The sequence below is a fragment of the Delphinapterus leucas genome, chromosome 19 (assembly GCF_059928025.1).
Source record: "Delphinapterus leucas isolate spDelLeu-1000000601 "Yukka" chromosome 19, BTC_Dleu_Yukka2, whole genome shotgun sequence".
NCBI classification, from domain to species: Eukaryota; Metazoa; Chordata; class Mammalia; order Artiodactyla; family Monodontidae; genus Delphinapterus; species Delphinapterus leucas.
Genome location: NC_143147.1, coordinates 69,492,871 through 69,509,741, shown reverse-complemented (window position 1 = coordinate 69,509,741; position 16,871 = coordinate 69,492,871). Strand labels below are relative to the sequence as shown.

Below are 16,871 nucleotides of genomic sequence, written 5' to 3'. Positions count from 1 at the left end.
GCCTAGAGACCTGTCTTGGATTTTTCATCTAGCTTGTGAGATACTGCAGGATGACTAGAAATTTTTATTTCTGGTTTTTATTGATTTTGGTTTCTCTGCCTACTGATTTGTGTGTGTGTGTGTGTGTATGTGTGTGTGTGTGTGTGTGTGTGTGTGCAGAGTAGTTAATGATCACAGAAAGAAATAAGAGAGCACATGATTTAAAAAGAACTTTTCACTTATCTTTTCATACAGCTAATATTCCTTTTGTAATATAAATCATTATTATCAGATGTATCTGTCATGTAATTTTATCATTTATCAGATTTCTTATACAGCACAACATAACTAAAATGTAAATAAGTTATCCATTTTATGTATTTTAATATTTCATTGAATGATACATTTTTATATATTTTTATGTAATTGAATTTGAGTATTTGAAAGGTTGTCACTAAACTTGATGGAAATCTTAACTGATTATCTCATATAGTACATTTTGAAAAAATAATTTTTCTAATTTTTAAAAATCAGTCCATCTATTTTGAAGAACCAAATCCAGCACAAGCCAAAGGATTGTCCAGCCCAGAAGGATTACCAGACTGGGTGATGGGCGAGCTGGGGAACGGTGAGCACAGATTCAGCGAGTCACGGACGCTTTCTTCTGGAGAAGATTGCTCTTTGGTACAGTCACCGACCCATGTCCAGAGGTACGCCATGAACTTGGGGTTTCAAGTGTGTTTCATTATTTAGCCCATCTTTGGAACTGGTTAGTACATTCCATTTTTCCATGTTTTTTTTTATGATAAGCAGTTGGTTTACTTTATATTTTTGCTATGAAGTTGAGGGCTATGAAGGAATGTTGTATAGTTAAAATAACAGTTTTGCTTTTCCATTTGTTGTATATTCAAGATTATAGTATGTTTTTAGCTGCTTTTTGGATATATGTTAAATATTTCTATCTAGTCCACTGCTTGGAAAGTGGTGCCTGAAAATCTTTAAATGACACAGTTCTCTGTTTCCCTTTATGACAAGCATGAATTAAGAACATTTCACTGACTTCAACCAAGTATAACATCCTCCATATCCATCTTGAAGCTTATGCTTGAATTTCTGTCCTTTTCCCCTCATTGAACAGTATTCGTTTTGATTTAATAAAATAATGAATGCAAACATAAACCCTATTAAACTGTGCTTTCTTACTAGAGTACTAAGCTTAAATAGGATTTTTAGTACAAATGAAAGTGAACTTCTAAGTTTTTTAAGTACACAATAAAACAGTTGTTGTTGTAGTATAACTTTTGGCCTTTAGGACGGATAGATTTAAATTGGAATTTTATCAGATTTTGAGTTTTACCTTTGGCACTGTTCCCTGAAATGTTAAAGTATTGGACGGTGTCAATTCATACATCACTCCTCACCATTCTCTTGGTAATTTTAATTTTTGGAATTTGAATAGGTTAACAATGTAATCTTTCTTTTCTGCTATAATTTTTTTTGGTTTATTCCTTAAAAGATTCAGCAATCTGATAAGTAATTTGAAGTGTCTTCGTAGTTGTTATAGTCTGGTTATGTTTTTCAGACCTCAGGTATTATGGTGGAAAAGAACAGGTGAACAGAAAGCAAGAGATCCAGCCCATATGAAATTTTTTTATTAGAAAGGGGAAACAAATTAATATGGAACAGGAAGAGGTGATATAATTAAGGACATGTTTCGGAAGAGTGAAAAAGAATGAATAGATGAGTCCATAGCAGGTGGTATTAAATACTAATTTTTGCCTTCCTAGGAGATTTAGAAGCAGAAGAGGTGTGACTGGAATCTTTGTTAGCTGTGTAGCAGTAAGTTGGGGTGTAAGGAGATTGTGGTCTCGTTACAGAGACTGAGGCAGGGACAGTGTTCTTCCTGTCTGCACGGTATTTCCAGTGCCTGGCCCTGGGCGGGCACCTGTGACCAACGGTATGAGTCTTAGTTTTTGGTGAGTGCCTACATGAGTCAGTGAATGGGCTGTTAGGCAGTGCCACACATTGAATTTATTATGGACACAGCCTCTTTGAGACAGGCATATTGTGGCAGAGAGAATGGCTCGGCTCACAAGGATTTGCTAAAAGTACTGTTAGAAAAAGTTGAGGGAAGGATAAATTTTAGAAGAAGTTAAGAGATGTGTGGTTATAGGCTACAGAGATGCCCTGTTTGTGTCCTAACCTTTTTATATTTTTAACAATGCAATTAGTAAAGGCAATGAAGGAACTGGAAAAGACAAGTCTCTTTCTAGTCAAGTGTTAGAATTTCACTAAGGCCAAGGCCAAGTAGGGCTGCAAAAACAAAACTTCTCAGGGGTATCTTTACTTACATGCTTCTCTTAACTTAACTTGATCTATTTAAAAATTTTAATTTGCATGTACATTAATTAACAGATATTTGTAATTTTACGTACATGAAGGCACTTAAAAATAAAACTAACATTTACTTCATCTAAAGGCAATACAATTGATTTAAGACCAGATACAAAATGTGTGAGATCAGATCAGTAGTGGTGGTGGAATCTATTGATGGCCTGTCTTCATATTTTTTTCTGAAGTTGTTCCTTTGCTCTGAGTGGTCATACTGTGCTGCTGAAAAAGTTAGAATCTGCTCGTGTTGACCTAATACATCTCCTCCGTTCTGCAAGGAATTGTTTAAAAAGTTTAAGAGGCTTATAATATTTGACACATGTATGTTTTTGTAGTGAATAATTTATTGTTACTTAGAACTGAAGTTTAATGCTGCCTCATAAATGTTACAACCACTTCAACTTGTCCTTTGAACATCCTCTTTAATCTTAAAAGATTTTCCCCCTTAGTGTTTCTTTTTTGATCACTTTATAAAATCCTGCTTTACTTAGACCTTTTTGTATGTGAAGTATTTCTAATGGCATTTTAGATTATGCTGTTTGTGTCCTAGCCTTTTTATATTATTAAAGATGCAGAGTCCTTTTGAAGCCTCTTTGTTAGGACTCCCTATTCAATAGAGATGGCACCTTTCCTTTACCTTTATTCTTCCTGTAGGATATGGCATGTAGCCTCATTCTAGACACATTAGAAGTATTATGAGGTCATATTCTATCAGGCTTATTATCATGCTTTTTTCCACCAAATACACATTGCACACTAGTAAACTTAGCATTTCACTTCAGACAGTTTCAACACATAACTAGTCCTGTCCTGGTTTTATCCTTTGCTTTCCTTTTTCATAGTTCTTGGTGTAAGCTTATGTTATTACCCATGGTTTATTTTATAAAAACCACTTTCCAATTTGCCTTGCCATTTTATTAGAGCTCTTCTATTGTATTTAATGTCAAATAGCTGCTTCCTTTCTTGACAATGAAATACTTGAATTATATGTGAATTTGGAGCATGGTTTTACAAAATGTTACTAATGAGACCATAGACATAGATCTCCTGCCTGTACCGTTTGGTTAATTTCATTTAGACAACCATGCGATACATCCATATAAATTACTTCCCGGTCATCTTTCAGGTGCTTACCATTGAGAGATGGTAAAGATCCTAATTGTCTTTGTGGTACACAGAGTTTCAGGTGGCCCCGAGATCCTGCTCTGGGTGTTGACAGCCTTGTACAGTCCTTCCTCCTTGAGTGTGGGCAGGACCTGTGAGTGGCTTCTAACCAATAGAGTATGGCAGTGGTGATGGGCTGTCACGTCCATGAATACATTACGATACATAAGACTCTGCCCTGCTGGCAGACTGGCTCTAGAGGCTTGCTGTCTTTTCCTTGCTGGCTTGAAGAAGCAGGCTGCCGTGAATCCCATATCCAGAAGGAACAGAAGCTGCTGACAACCGTGACAGTGGGGAAGCAGATTCTTCCCTCATTGAGTCTCCGGATGAGAACCCAGCTCTGGGCAAATCCTGATTGCAGCCTTGTGTGGCCTTAAGCAGAGGACTGAGCTCGGCTGCACCTGCACTTCTGACCCACAGAAACTATGAGAAAATGTATGTGTTGTTTAAAGCTGTTATGTCTGTGGTAATTGGTTATGCAGCAATAGATGACTGATACAGTTTTTATCCTCATCTTAGAAAATTATGCAGTCTATATATGATGCACGCTCTTTGTAAAAACCTCAGTGTAGAACTATGAAGGGTAAAAAGAGTCCTTCCCTCCATGTTCTTGCTTCACTTCCCTCACGAGAGGTAGTTGGCATCAACGATTTGGTGTGTATCATTCCATAGTACACACATACCCACACGTATGTAATTAAAAATTATAGGGCTTCCCTGGTGGCGCAGTGGTTGAGGGTCCGCCTGCCGATGCAGGGGACACGGGTTCGTGCCCCGGTCCGGGAAGATCCCGCATGCCGCGGAGCGGCTGGGCCCGTAAGCCATGGCCGCTGAGCCTGTGCGTCCGGAGCCTGTGCTCCGCAACGGGAGAGGCCACAGCAGTGAGAGGCCCGTGTACCGCAAAAAAACAAATAAATAAAAATAAGTTGGCTTGTACTACATGTATTGTTCTTTTGTCACTTAACTGTGTCTTAATCCTGTGTCACGTAACCTGTGTAATTTTTTTCATCACAGATAATAATCCATAGCATAGATTTACTGTAACTTACCCTTCTCGTTGCTTTTGATTCGTTAGTGTTAAAAGAACGCCTTAGTTAACATCCTGGTACATATATCATCATGCTCCTGTGTGTGTTTGGGCTATTAGTGATGCTGTAGCTGGGCGCAGTAAAACATTTAATGGGTGAGCTGTTGGTGGGATTATTAGTAGGTTCAACACCTTGTGCAATGGTAACAAAAATATATGGGCTAGTATGGAATGATCTCTAAGATGTATAAAGTTCAAAAGAAGTACATAAAAGTGTAGTAAGCTTCCATTCGTGTGTGTGTGTGTGTGTATTTTAAAGAGGATATATGGATACGTATGGGTACGCGTGCATGGAATATTTCTGGGTGCCACGTACGAAACTGTTTTACCTTTAGGGAGTGGGAGTAATCTGGTGTGAAAAGTTCAAAAATTTTTTGTACACATGTCTATGTTATTTTTAATACTCACACATTTTTTGATAGATGGTGTCAAGTTGCCTTCCAAAACACTATCTTATTAAAATGCTTGGGCATACACACTGTTTACAATAGTGATGCACATTAATAAATCTAACCATATATAGCAAATATACAGATTTAAACATAAGAATGAAATTTTCCCAAGGAACAATCTCAATGTTTGTGGATTTCACTTGTATTTCTAGTTTGTTAAAATAGGAACCAAGTGAGGCAAGTTGTTCGTTTATGGAGCACCTACTGTATGCTAAATACTCTTCTAGAAATCTTTTGTAAGTTATCTGATTTCATCCTGTCTGTAATTCTGTGAGGTTGACAAAATTGCCCTTTGTATTTATTGATGAGGTAACAGCTTCAGTAAAAGGTCAATAAACTTTCCCAGTGATGGATTCAGTATTGGAATCTAGGTCTTTGTGATTCCAGACCCCATATTCTTTCTGGTGTTCCATGTAGGCATGAGTACTTTATGCAGCAAACATGGGAACTTCACTATAATCCATTTTTTCTCCACTTGAGCTGTGTTAGCAATCTTGGGCGACTATACCTTTGTTCTTGGTTATTTCTAGGTTGAGCTGAAATGAGGCAGTTTGCCTTTGCTCAAATATCACTTCTGACACTTGGCAACCATGTATCCTCAGGCAACTTACTTACTTTCTCTAAACCCCAGTTTCGTCTCCTGTAAGTTGGAGATGGGGGTAGTACTAACGTCAGAGTTGTGTGGGTGAAGTGCATACTGCACGTCGAGCTTCTGACCCGGGACCTGTGAAAGTGCTGGCTGTTGCTAACGCCATCATCAGTGGTGCGGGGATGGTTACTTTAACAGGCCACACAGGGGCTTGCTTGTTAGAGTGACTGCTCTTTTGCTTCTCTCATTATCTAATCTTCCCAAAGGGTATTGTCTTAAGATCCATTGGTCATTAATTATTTTCAGTTCCTAAAAGTCATTCTGTGTTCCTGAGAGAAAGAAATTAATGCTATGCAGAAAAGTTCAGATTGTAAGTATGATTCCTGCACACTCTCAGAATAAAGAGAGGTAATAGTATTTTAGAAGAGGCTTTTGGGAGTTCCTTGGTGGTCCGCTGGTTAGGACGCAGTGCGTCCACTGCTGGGGCACCGGGTTCAATCCCTGGTCAGGAAACAGATCTTGAAAGCCACGGAGCGCGGCCAAAGAAATAAAAAAATAAAGTAAAAATAAAATAAAAGAGGTTTTGAATCAGTCTTTATTTAGATAACTCAGCAAGCCCCCTTTTCCAGGATAGAGGGAACACAGTGTGGCTGGCCCTGTTTTTAAACATTTTATCACAGCCTGTATTAGAAGCTGCCTAAGTGACATTAGACTTCAGTTCTTGTCGTCTCTCTGTGCTTTTTTCTGTGCATTATCCCAAAGACAGACACAAAGATAATAGATTTTATTTTGTCCTCCTGTTCTGTGAAAAATGTTTTGAAGCTTCTTTTTTTTTGTGGTACACCGGCCTCTCACTGTTGTGGCCTCTCCCGTTGCGGAGCACAGGTCCAGCGGCCATGGCTCACGGGCCCAGCCACTCCGCGGCATGTGGGATCCCCCCGGACCAGGGCATGAACCCGTGTCCCCTGCATCGGCAGGCGGACTCCCAACCACTGTGCCACCAGGGAAGCCCTGAAGCTTCTTTTTAATGGCTTGTAATTTTTTTTATAACTTTTCAGTCAAGTATGATATGGTCTGGTAGCTTATCACCAGAGTGTAGTTAGGTTCTGGGATAGGGGGCGATGAAAAAGAATGATGTGATACCCCTTATTATTTCTACTGGAAACTTTGGTTAAGAGTTACGAGTTAGGAGAAAGCAAAGAGGAGAGATGTGGAATCAATGCCGACCTTTAAACACTGCTTCACGGTGGAGGAGAGACAATGCTGCTTATTTTAGAGGACCTCACTGCTGAGAAAGAAGTCAGCAGTTGTTTACATTTCCTCAGATGCCACTTTATAAAGAGTCATCATCCAGATTGCTTAAGAATTGTAGGAGCATGCAAGCAGAATTATTGTTTATTATATATGACTTTTACCATATTAGATTTAGGTTAATTTTACATAAATTAAAGTTTTATCTTTTGATTTATGTTGTGTCCTTCAAATAACAAATATGTTCATACCTTTAAGAAAGGACTTGGAGAATAATTATCCTATTTTAAATGAGTATAGAGGACTATAATTTCTGCATCTTGCTTTAATGAGATCTTTCCATGGGTTATTTGATGCCAGATTTTAGTTTGGAATGAAGAATCTAATTATAGCCCTGCCCTTATGGAAAATATGATTTGCTTTACAATGAGCCTCTTTATGATGTGGTTTTCCAGGAATGCATTGTGGCAAAGAGCTGAGACTGTGTCCTTTAAAAATGTCTCCCAGTACAGCCAGCGTTTCATGTGCTGGTACAGTTTAAGAACATCGCCAGCAGATGGTGACCAAGTATAATGAAAAAATGTACTTATGGTTGAGTATGTTGATCTGTGTGAAAAAACATTTTTCACTTTAAAAATATTGATTTAATTTTTACTCTGTATACTCAAACAACTATAGTAGATAGAATCTTTTAAATTTGTTAAACTCCATTTCTATATGTAAATGGCACTGACCTATAAATAGCCCCTGCTTCTAAATTGTTGGATGAATTTATAGGGGAGCTTATCATTACCTTTCCTTCCTAGGGTTTCTTTATGTCCATTGGCATAGATAATTATGGTTAGGGTTACATGTAGTAAAACATCCTTAAATATTATTCACAAAAAGTACATTCATTTTATTTAAGAATTGCCCTGTTGATTAGGCAAAGATACATTCTGCAGTAGTACATTACATCTCTTCATTCCATACGTACACTACGTATATTCTGCAGCAGTGTAATACAGCGTCCCGCAGTGGTGGGAATGTTCCGCAGCTGTGCTGTCCAGTATCACAGCCACTATTCACATGTGACTGCTGAGCACTTGCAGTGTGGCTACTGTGGCTGAGGAACTGAATTTTGGGTTTTAATTAGTTCAAGTAGCCATATGTGATTAGGGGCTACCAAGTGGGGCTTGGAGTTCTAGACCTGGGTCTTCCTGCCAGGTGGAGAGCTGCTGTCTAGGTGGGCAGTGGGAGGTGGGTGTTGGTGCATCTAAACTGCCTCTGCCTCCGGGAGAGACCTGTGCTGTGTGCTTACTGCACTTTGTGGGTATCTCCCTTCTTTGGTGAGGATCGCCTGTGATCAGCATCTGGTAGCTTCCTGTTGGTCAGTCTAAGGTTTAAGAGGACCTCTCCCCAACAAGTTTTTTTGGAAGAAAGAAAAATTAATCATTTTTCTTAAATTAATGAAAGAAAAGTCAATCTTTTTCATCATTGTGTTTGGAGAGAACGTTTAGTGAGGAACAAATGTGATTAACTTGGTCTTTTTGCCAGAATGCACACTTGTTAGGTAGATGTTTAACCTTGAGCTCTAGGGGTAAGACTGCTTCATAAACAAGGGATGGAAACTTTCTTAGGATCCTCAATAGAACAGTATGTTTCACACCCTCATGGGACCACTTAGCTGCTCATTAATTTTCAACAGTGATGTGCTAATTAAATATTCTTAGGTATTTACCAAGGCAAGGCCAAGTGACAACAATTTGTAACTGAGATGGAATAGCTTTGAAAATAATGGCCTTGCATTTCTTTTAGGCTTTTTTTTTTCATTGAGTCAGATTTTTGACAAATATAGTCACTTCTAACTTTTTAAAATTTTTTAACGAGTGGGGCTTTGTAATAAGTATCTCTTTGTTTCACAAGCAAGTTTCTTTTTGTGAGATCATAATATTGAACAGTTTAGTTCTGATTGTTCTTTTAAACAAAAAAGGATGACAGTAAGCTTATATGTGTTGTAAAACTTAGAGGGAATTAAAATACTCTCGAGTGTTGATACTATTAAACCAGAGATATATTAATAAACGTTGATTTAAATGAGTGACTTAAAGCTGGTTTTTAATTTTAAAATCAAATGTGTTATTTTAAAGTAGGAAATGGGGAAAAATACGAAGTCTTAAAAAGTTTATGAATCTCTGATCATTTTTTGGTTTGGTCAAGCTTCTCATTTATTTAAAATTTAGTTTTGTTTTTCTTTTTATTCCTAATAAAGTTCTCTTTGAAATATTAAAATAAATATATTGTGGATCCGTGGAAGTTATTTTCATTTTCTTATTTTCAGTGTTATTTGATACTTTACTGCGGTATTAATTGTTGCTAATTATTTTTGTGTTTCATTGATATTTAGCAATACCATAAGAAAACTATTCCTCAGATGGTATATAACAGTATACTTGCTGCTCAGATGAATGCAAAGATGTGAAATCTAAAGTTAGTTCTCATTTTAGTTTTCTGATTTATAAGGCAGTAGTTGTATTACTCTTAAAAAGTTTTACCTCTGTGAAACATAGCATATATGTAAAAAGTGTATGAAAATGACAGGTACAGTTTAAAGAGCAGTTAGAAAATAAACATCCTTATGCTGCTAACCCAGCCAAGAAATAGCACATCACTACTCCAGGAGACCTTTGGCCGTGCCTCCTCCCCCTTGTCCTGAAAGGCCAGCGCTCTGTATTTTGTGTTGATCATTTCTTTGCTTAGATCAAGACAGAGAACATGACCAGCTCTCCAGAAACCTCTCTCTCGCTCCCTCCCAGTCATTTATCGTCCCCGCAAAAGGTGACCACTATTCTGCATTATATCAACATAGGTTGGTTTTTGGTTCATAAAGTATTTTCACTTTTTTCCAGCTTCTTTTGTTCAACATTATGTAGTGAGATTGATCCATGTTGTTGCATTTAGCAATGGACTTTTCTTTTATTACTGTGTGAATATATCACATTTTTATGTCCATTCTGCCATTGTTGGATGTTTGGGGTTGTCCCAGCTTTTAGCTATTACAAATAACCCTGTGAACATTCTTTCACATGTCTTCTAGTGCACGTATGTATACTGTGTTGACTTGGAAGTGTAATTATGGTAGATACTGTCAAAGAGTTTTCCAAAATGGTTATAGCAATTTACATTTCCACCAATAAGGCTTTCAAAGTCTGTGGCTCATCGTCTTTACCAGTACTTGGTTGGTCAGTTTCTTTTAGCTTTAGCAACTCTAGTCTGGTACATGTGAGTTTTAATTTGCATTTTCCCTCATGACTAATGATATCGAGCACACTTTTCTATGCTTGTTGACCATTTGGGTATCTTCTTTTGTGAAGTTCCTGTTTGTTCCCATTTTAATAAAAATGGTTTGTCAGTCTTTTCTCCATTGATTTGTTGCAACTCTTTATATATTCTGGAAACAAATTCTTTGATACATGTATGGCAAATGTCTTCTCCCACGTTCACTGGTATGTTCTGTTGAACAATATTTAATTATAATTATTTTTAGTCAGTCATCTCTGATACTCTTTTTTGCATGTGTCCTGTTTAAGATTTCTTACCTTGCCTGTCTCAAGATCATGGGGATAACTTCTAGAAGCTTCCTTATTTTACCTTTCTCATTTGGATATGTGCTATATCTGGAGTTGATTCTTATGTATGAAGTGATGTAGGGGTCATCCCCCCACCCCTCCTGTGGATAAATGATAGCCATCTGACCCAGCATCATTTAAAAAAGCTATTTTTCCCCACTACTATAGTTGACACCGTTATTGTAAACCAGAAAAATCTGACTTCTGTGGGTTTCTGGGCCCTTGTCTCCTCCGATGGTCTCTTTGTGTGTGTACTAATGCTGACTACACTGCCTTCGTTACTGTGGGTTTAAAATAAGTCTTGATTTTTGGTAGCGTAGTGCATGCGCTCCAGGTTTCTTCTTGTTTAAGACTGCCTTGACTCTTTTTGGTCCTTTGCATTCCCATATAAATTCTAGACTTATCTTGCCGGTTTTAATAACACACTTACACATGCCCCTGTTGAGATTTTGATTGAGAATGCATTGAGTCTGTAGATCAACTTGGGAAGAATTAATATCTTTATAATATGGAAGTACTCCAAGCCCCAGGCAAGCAATGCTCTGCTCTCTGTCACTATAGTTTTGCCTTTTCTAGAAGTTTCTGAGTGGAATCATGAATTATGTAGTCTTATGCATCTGGTTATTGTTTTTGAAGTTCATGTGGCATGTATCAGTAATTCATTCCTTTTTATTCCTGAATGGTATTTCATTGATGAGTATATTACATTTGTTTATCCACTGACTCGTTAATAGATATTTGGATTGTTACCAATTTTTAATTATTCTGAATAATGCTGCTATGGACATTCATATACATATTTTTGTTTGGACATGTGTTTTTCATTTCTTTTGTGTAGATATCTAGCAGTGGGTTGTGTGGTAAGTGTATTTTTAAGTTTTTTAGGGAATCAAATCATTTTCCAAAATAGTACCATTTGACATCCCCATTAGCAATATGAGTGTTCCAGTTTCTTCACATCCTCAACTCTTGGTACTTTCTGTGTTTTAGATTTTGGCCATTGTAATGAGCATGTTAGTGGTATCTCGTGGTTTTAACTCACATTTTTCCTAATGATTAATGATGCTGAGCATCTTTTCACATGCTCACTGGCCATTTGTGTCTCTTCTTTGGAGAAATGTCTATTCCAGTAGTTAACTGCTCCCCACACGCCCAACATACAATAATTACTATAGACATTTCTAAAAAGGAGAATAATAGGAGGTACAAAGAAGTCCATAGCAATTCTAAAATCCAGTTGGGTAAATGTTGGAAGTTCCTTAATTAAGGCTCAAGATCTGGGTATAATACTCCATGTCTCCTGGCTCCTCCCGCTAGGTTTTTGATTCCATCTTCTGAGTTATCCTTTCTTTTTCATGAAAAATGGTTAAGTGTTTGCGTTTCGGTAGTTTGTGTTTGCAGGTGAGTAGTTTTCTTAGTCTGCTTCCTTCCAGAAGAATTTTGGGGGTCCAGTGGTCCCTTTTCATTTTGTACTCTGTCCCTTTCAGTCCAAGGACAGTGATTTTGCTGACACAATTTTCTCAAAACTTTTGTAGACCTCCCGTGAATCCTATGTGTGTTCACTCCATTAGACAAAAGCCACATATACTAATCTCTTTTTAGGTTGGGTTACTTCTCAGAAGATTGAAGGACAGTGTCCTTAAGTTTTTCAGAAGCCCTGTTGTTTGAGATGCACACCCTTAATCTTTTTAAAGGTCTTTATGTATGAATGTACTCTGATGTACCACCTTTGATCTTTTTTTTTTTTAAAATAAATTTATTTATTTTATTTTTGGCTGCATTGGGTCTTCGTTGCTGCGTGAGGGCTTTCTCTAGTTGTGGTGAGCCGGGGCTACTCTTCGTTGCAGTGCACGGGCTTCTCGTTGTGGTGGCTTCTCTTGTTGTGGAGCACGGGCTTTAGGTGCACAGGCTTCAGTAGTTGTGGCTTGCGGGCTGTAGAGCTCAGGCTCAGTAGTTATGGTGCATGGGCTTGGTTGCTCCGCAGCATGTGGGATCTTCCTGGACCAGGGTTCGAACCCATGTCCCCTGCATTGGCAGGCTGATTCTTAACCACTGTGCCACCAGGGAAGCCCTGATCTTTTTGATCTTAACAAAAGGTTGTTGATTTGTACTGTTGGCTTAATCTCTAGGCAGTGCGCAAACTTAGCTTGGTGCCATTTCTTAATTGCTCATGTTTTGCCTCTGGAGAGACGGAGAATTTTTAAAACCATGAAGCCCCAGTTCCTTTTTCTTTAATTGTCTTTCACTTAACTTACTACTCTCCTCTTGCATCTTACTGTAAGCAGCAAGACATACTTTGCTTGGAAATCTACTTAGCTATAGCACTCACCCAATTCATTAGGCACATTTTCTATTTTTCATGTTATTGAAGATGATGGTGTGGCTTTCTACCACTGTATAAAAAGGATTTCTCACTTCCTTTTGAGCCCTTACTGGCAATGTCCTCAAATTCCAGATTTCTACTAACAGCCTGTTGAAGTCAATTTCGTGTTTCTCTGTAACACTACTGAAAATCCTTCTAGACTCTGACCACTACCTGGTTCAAAAGACACTTCTGAATTTTTAGGCAGCACCTCACTTCCATGTACCCAAATCATTATTAGTTATCTATTGCTGTGTAACAAATTATTCCAAATCTTAGCAGCTTAAAGCAACAAACATTTATTTCATGAGCATAGCTGAGTTTTCTGGCTCAGGTTCTCTTATAAAGCTGAAATCAAAATATTGGCTGAGACTGTGGTCTCAGTTGAAGGTTTAACTGAGGGGATAATCCATTTCTGTTCTCACTTATGTGTTTAATAGGATTCAGTTATATGTGGGCTCTTGGTTTGGGGCCCTCAGTCTTCTATGACTGTCATCCAGAGGCCTCATCCAGTTACTTGCTTCTGGACTTCTCTGTAGGACAGCCCACAATAAGGCAGCTGGCTTCCATCAGAGGAAGTAGCAAGATGGAAGCCAGAGTCTTTTTTTTTTGAGGTACACGGGCCTCTCACTATTGTGGCCTCTCCCGTTGCGGAGCACAGGCTCTGGACGTGCAGGCTCAGCGGCCATGGCTCACAGACCCAGCCGCTCCGCGGCACGCGGGACCTTTCCAGACCAGGGCACAAACCCGTGTCCCCTGCATCGGCAGGCGGACTCTCAACCACTGTGCCACCAGGGAAGCCCAAAGCCAGAGTCTTTTCATAAGGTAGTTTTCGAAGTGATAATCCATCACTTTTGCCAGATTCTGGTTATTAGAAGTAAGTCACTAGGTTCAGTCCACACTCAAGAAAAGGGCATTACACAAGGGATTTTGGGATAACTGGGAGGCATATTAGATATTGCCTAGCACAGGGTTCCCCAACCCCCAGGCTATGGACCGGTAACGGTCCGCAGCCTGTTAGGAACTGGGCCGCACAGCAGGAGGTGAGCGGTGGGCAAGTGAGCAACCTTCATCTGCTGCTCCCCGTTGGTCACATTATCACCTGAACCATTCCCCTCCCACCCCCTGTCCGTGGAAAAATTGCCCTCCACAAAACCGGTCCCTGGTGCCAAAAAGGTTGGGGACTGCTAGCCTAGCACATACCTCGAACAAGTACTAAAAATATAATAGGCATACAGCTAGAAAGAAATATAACTAGAGGGATTAAAATGGAATACAATGAAATAGTCAATGAACACAGTCAAAGGAGGTAGGGGAGAAAGAACAGGAACAAAGAAAGATGGGACAAATGTAAAACCAATAGCAAAATGGCAGAGTAAATAGAACCGTATCAGTGATTACGTTAAATGTAAATGGACTCAACACTCTAATCTAAAGGCAGCGGTTGTTAGACTGGATCAAAAAGCACGAACAAACTGTATGTTGTCTGTAAGAGACATACATACAAGGACAAGTAAATTAAAACTAAAAGGATGTAAAGAGATGTGTAATGGGAACAACAAACATAAGAAAGCTGGAATGGCCATATTAAATATCAGATAAAATAGACTTTAAGACAAGGAGAATTACCAGACATGAATAGAATCATTTTGTAATGATACAGGGGTCAACTCATAAGCATGACATAACAGTTATAAGTGTATATGCATCAAATAATACAGCTTCAAAAATACATGTAGCAAAGGAACCTCCATATTGTTCTCCATAGTGGGTGTATCAATTTACATTCCTACCAACAGTACAGGAGGGTTCCCTTTTCACCACACCCTTTCCAGAATTTATTGTTTCTAGATTTTTTGATGATGGCCATTCTGACCAGTGTGAGGTGATACCTCATTGTAGTTTTGATTTGCATTTCTCTAATAATTAGTGATGTTGAGCATCTTTTCATGTGCCTTTTGGCCATCTGTATGTCTTCCTTGGTGAAATGTCTATTTAGGTCTTCCGCCCATTTTTTAACTGGATTGTTTGTTTTTTTTGATATTGAGCTCCATGAGCTGTTTGTATATTTTGGAGATTAATCATTTGTCTGTTGTTTCATTTGCAAATATTTTCTCCCATTCTGAGGGTTGTCTTTTCATCTTGTTTATGGTTTCCTTTGCTGTACAAAAGGTTTGAAGTTTTATTAGGTTCCATTTGTTTATTTTTATTTTTATTTCCGTTACTCTAGGAAGTGGGTCAAAAAAGATCTTGCTGTGGTTTATGTCAAGGAATGCTTTTCCTTTGTTTTCCTCTAAGAGTTTTATAGTATCTGGTCTTGTATTTAGGTCTTTAATCCATTTTGAGTTTATTTTTGTGTACGGTGTTAGGGAGTGTTCTAATTTCATTCTTTTACATGTAGCTGTTCAGTTTTCCCAGAACCACTTATTGAAGACACTGTCTTTTCTCCATTATATGTTCTTGCCTCCTTTGTCGTAAATTAGGTGCCCATATGTGAGTGGGTTTATCTCTGGGCTTTCTATCCTGTTGCATGATCTGTATTTCTGTTTTTGTGCTAGTACCATACGGTCTTGATTACTGTAGCTTTGTGGTATAGTCTGAAATTGGGGAGCCTGATTCCCCCAGCTCCATTAAAAATAGAACTGTCATATGACCCAGCAATCCCACTACTGGGCAAATATCTTGAGAAAACCATAATTCAAAAAGAGACATGTACCACAGTGTTCACTGCAGCTCTCTTTACAATAGCCAGGACATGGAAGCAACCTAAGTGTCCATCGACAGATGAATGGATAAAGATGATGTGGTACATATATATAATGGAATATTACTCAGCCATAAAAAGAAATGAAATTGAGTTATTTGTAGTGAGGCGGATGGACCTAGAGTCTGTCATACAGGGTGAAGTAAGTCAGAAAGAGACAAACAAATACTGTATGGTAACACATATATATGGAATCTAAAAAAAAAATGGTACTGATGAACCAAGTGGCAGGGCAGGAATAAAGACATAGACATAGAGAATGAACATGAGGACACGGTGGGGGGAGGGGAAAGCTGGGGCAAAGTAAGAGCAGCATCGACATATATACACTACCGAATGTAAAACAGATAGCTAGTGGGAAGCAGCCGCATAGCACAGGGAGATCAGCTCAGTGCTTTGTGACCGCCTAGAGGGGTGGGATAGGGAGGGTGGGAGGGAGATGCAAGAGGGAGGAGATATGGGGATATATGTATGCATATGGCTGATTCACTTTGTTGTACAACAGAAACTAACACAGTATTGTGAAGCAATTATACTCCAATAAAGATCTGTTTAAAAAAAAAATACATGTACCAAAAAAAGTAACAAGAGCTAAAGAGAGACATAGACAAATCTACAGCCATTGTTGCAGATTTTAACATCCCTTTCTTAGGAATTATGGAGCAACATGACCAAAGAATCAACAAGGATATAGAAGATTTGAACAATACTCTGAGCTACCTCAACCTAGTTGACATCTAAGAAATACCCCATCCAATAAGTGCAGATTACACATTCTTCAAGTGCACATGGTATGTTCATCGGGATAAGTCACGTCTGGGTCGTAAAAGAAATTCAGTTGGTCTCAAAGGATGGAAGTCACACGGAGCATGTTTTCTGATCTTATCGGAATTTAATAAGAAACAATTATAGTACATCCAGAAAAGCCGTCAAACGTTTATAAATTAAAAAAACTCACTTCTAAATAACCTGTTTGTCACGAAAGAAATCACAAGGGTTTATAGAAATTTTGAACCAAATGATAAAGAAAATACAACATATCAAAATTTATGAGATGCAGCTTAGAGGGAAATTTAGAGTTTTTAATGCTTGTGTCAGAAAAGAAGAAGAATCCAAAATCAGTGGTCACAACTTCTCCCTTTGGAAGATGGAAGAATAAGAGCTGAGTGAATCCAATGTAAGCAGAATGAAGGAAATAAAATAGATAAGAGTGGAAATCAATGC

The 16,871-nt window shown here is 38.4% G+C and overlaps 1 protein-coding gene across 17 annotated transcripts in view; it reads left to right on the top strand.

Moving 5' to 3' along the window:
- Positions 1-16,871, top strand: part of CEP112 (centrosomal protein 112) — a 413,480-nt gene that overhangs the window by 10,767 nt on the left and 385,842 nt on the right. For 14 of the 17 annotated variants that reach the window (XR_016389081.1, XM_022589836.3, XM_089901740.1 and 11 more), the window contains one exon: positions 514-689. Coding sequence is in view for 15 of the 17 variants with exons in the window: in XM_022589836.3 (XP_022445544.1) it covers positions 514-689 (176 nt within the window). In the remaining 2 variants the exon portion in view is untranslated. Of the gene's footprint in view, positions 1-513; positions 690-16,871 lie in introns of those variants that run through there. The other 3 variants (XM_089901741.1, XM_089901747.1, XM_089901749.1) reach the window with 2 other exon arrangements.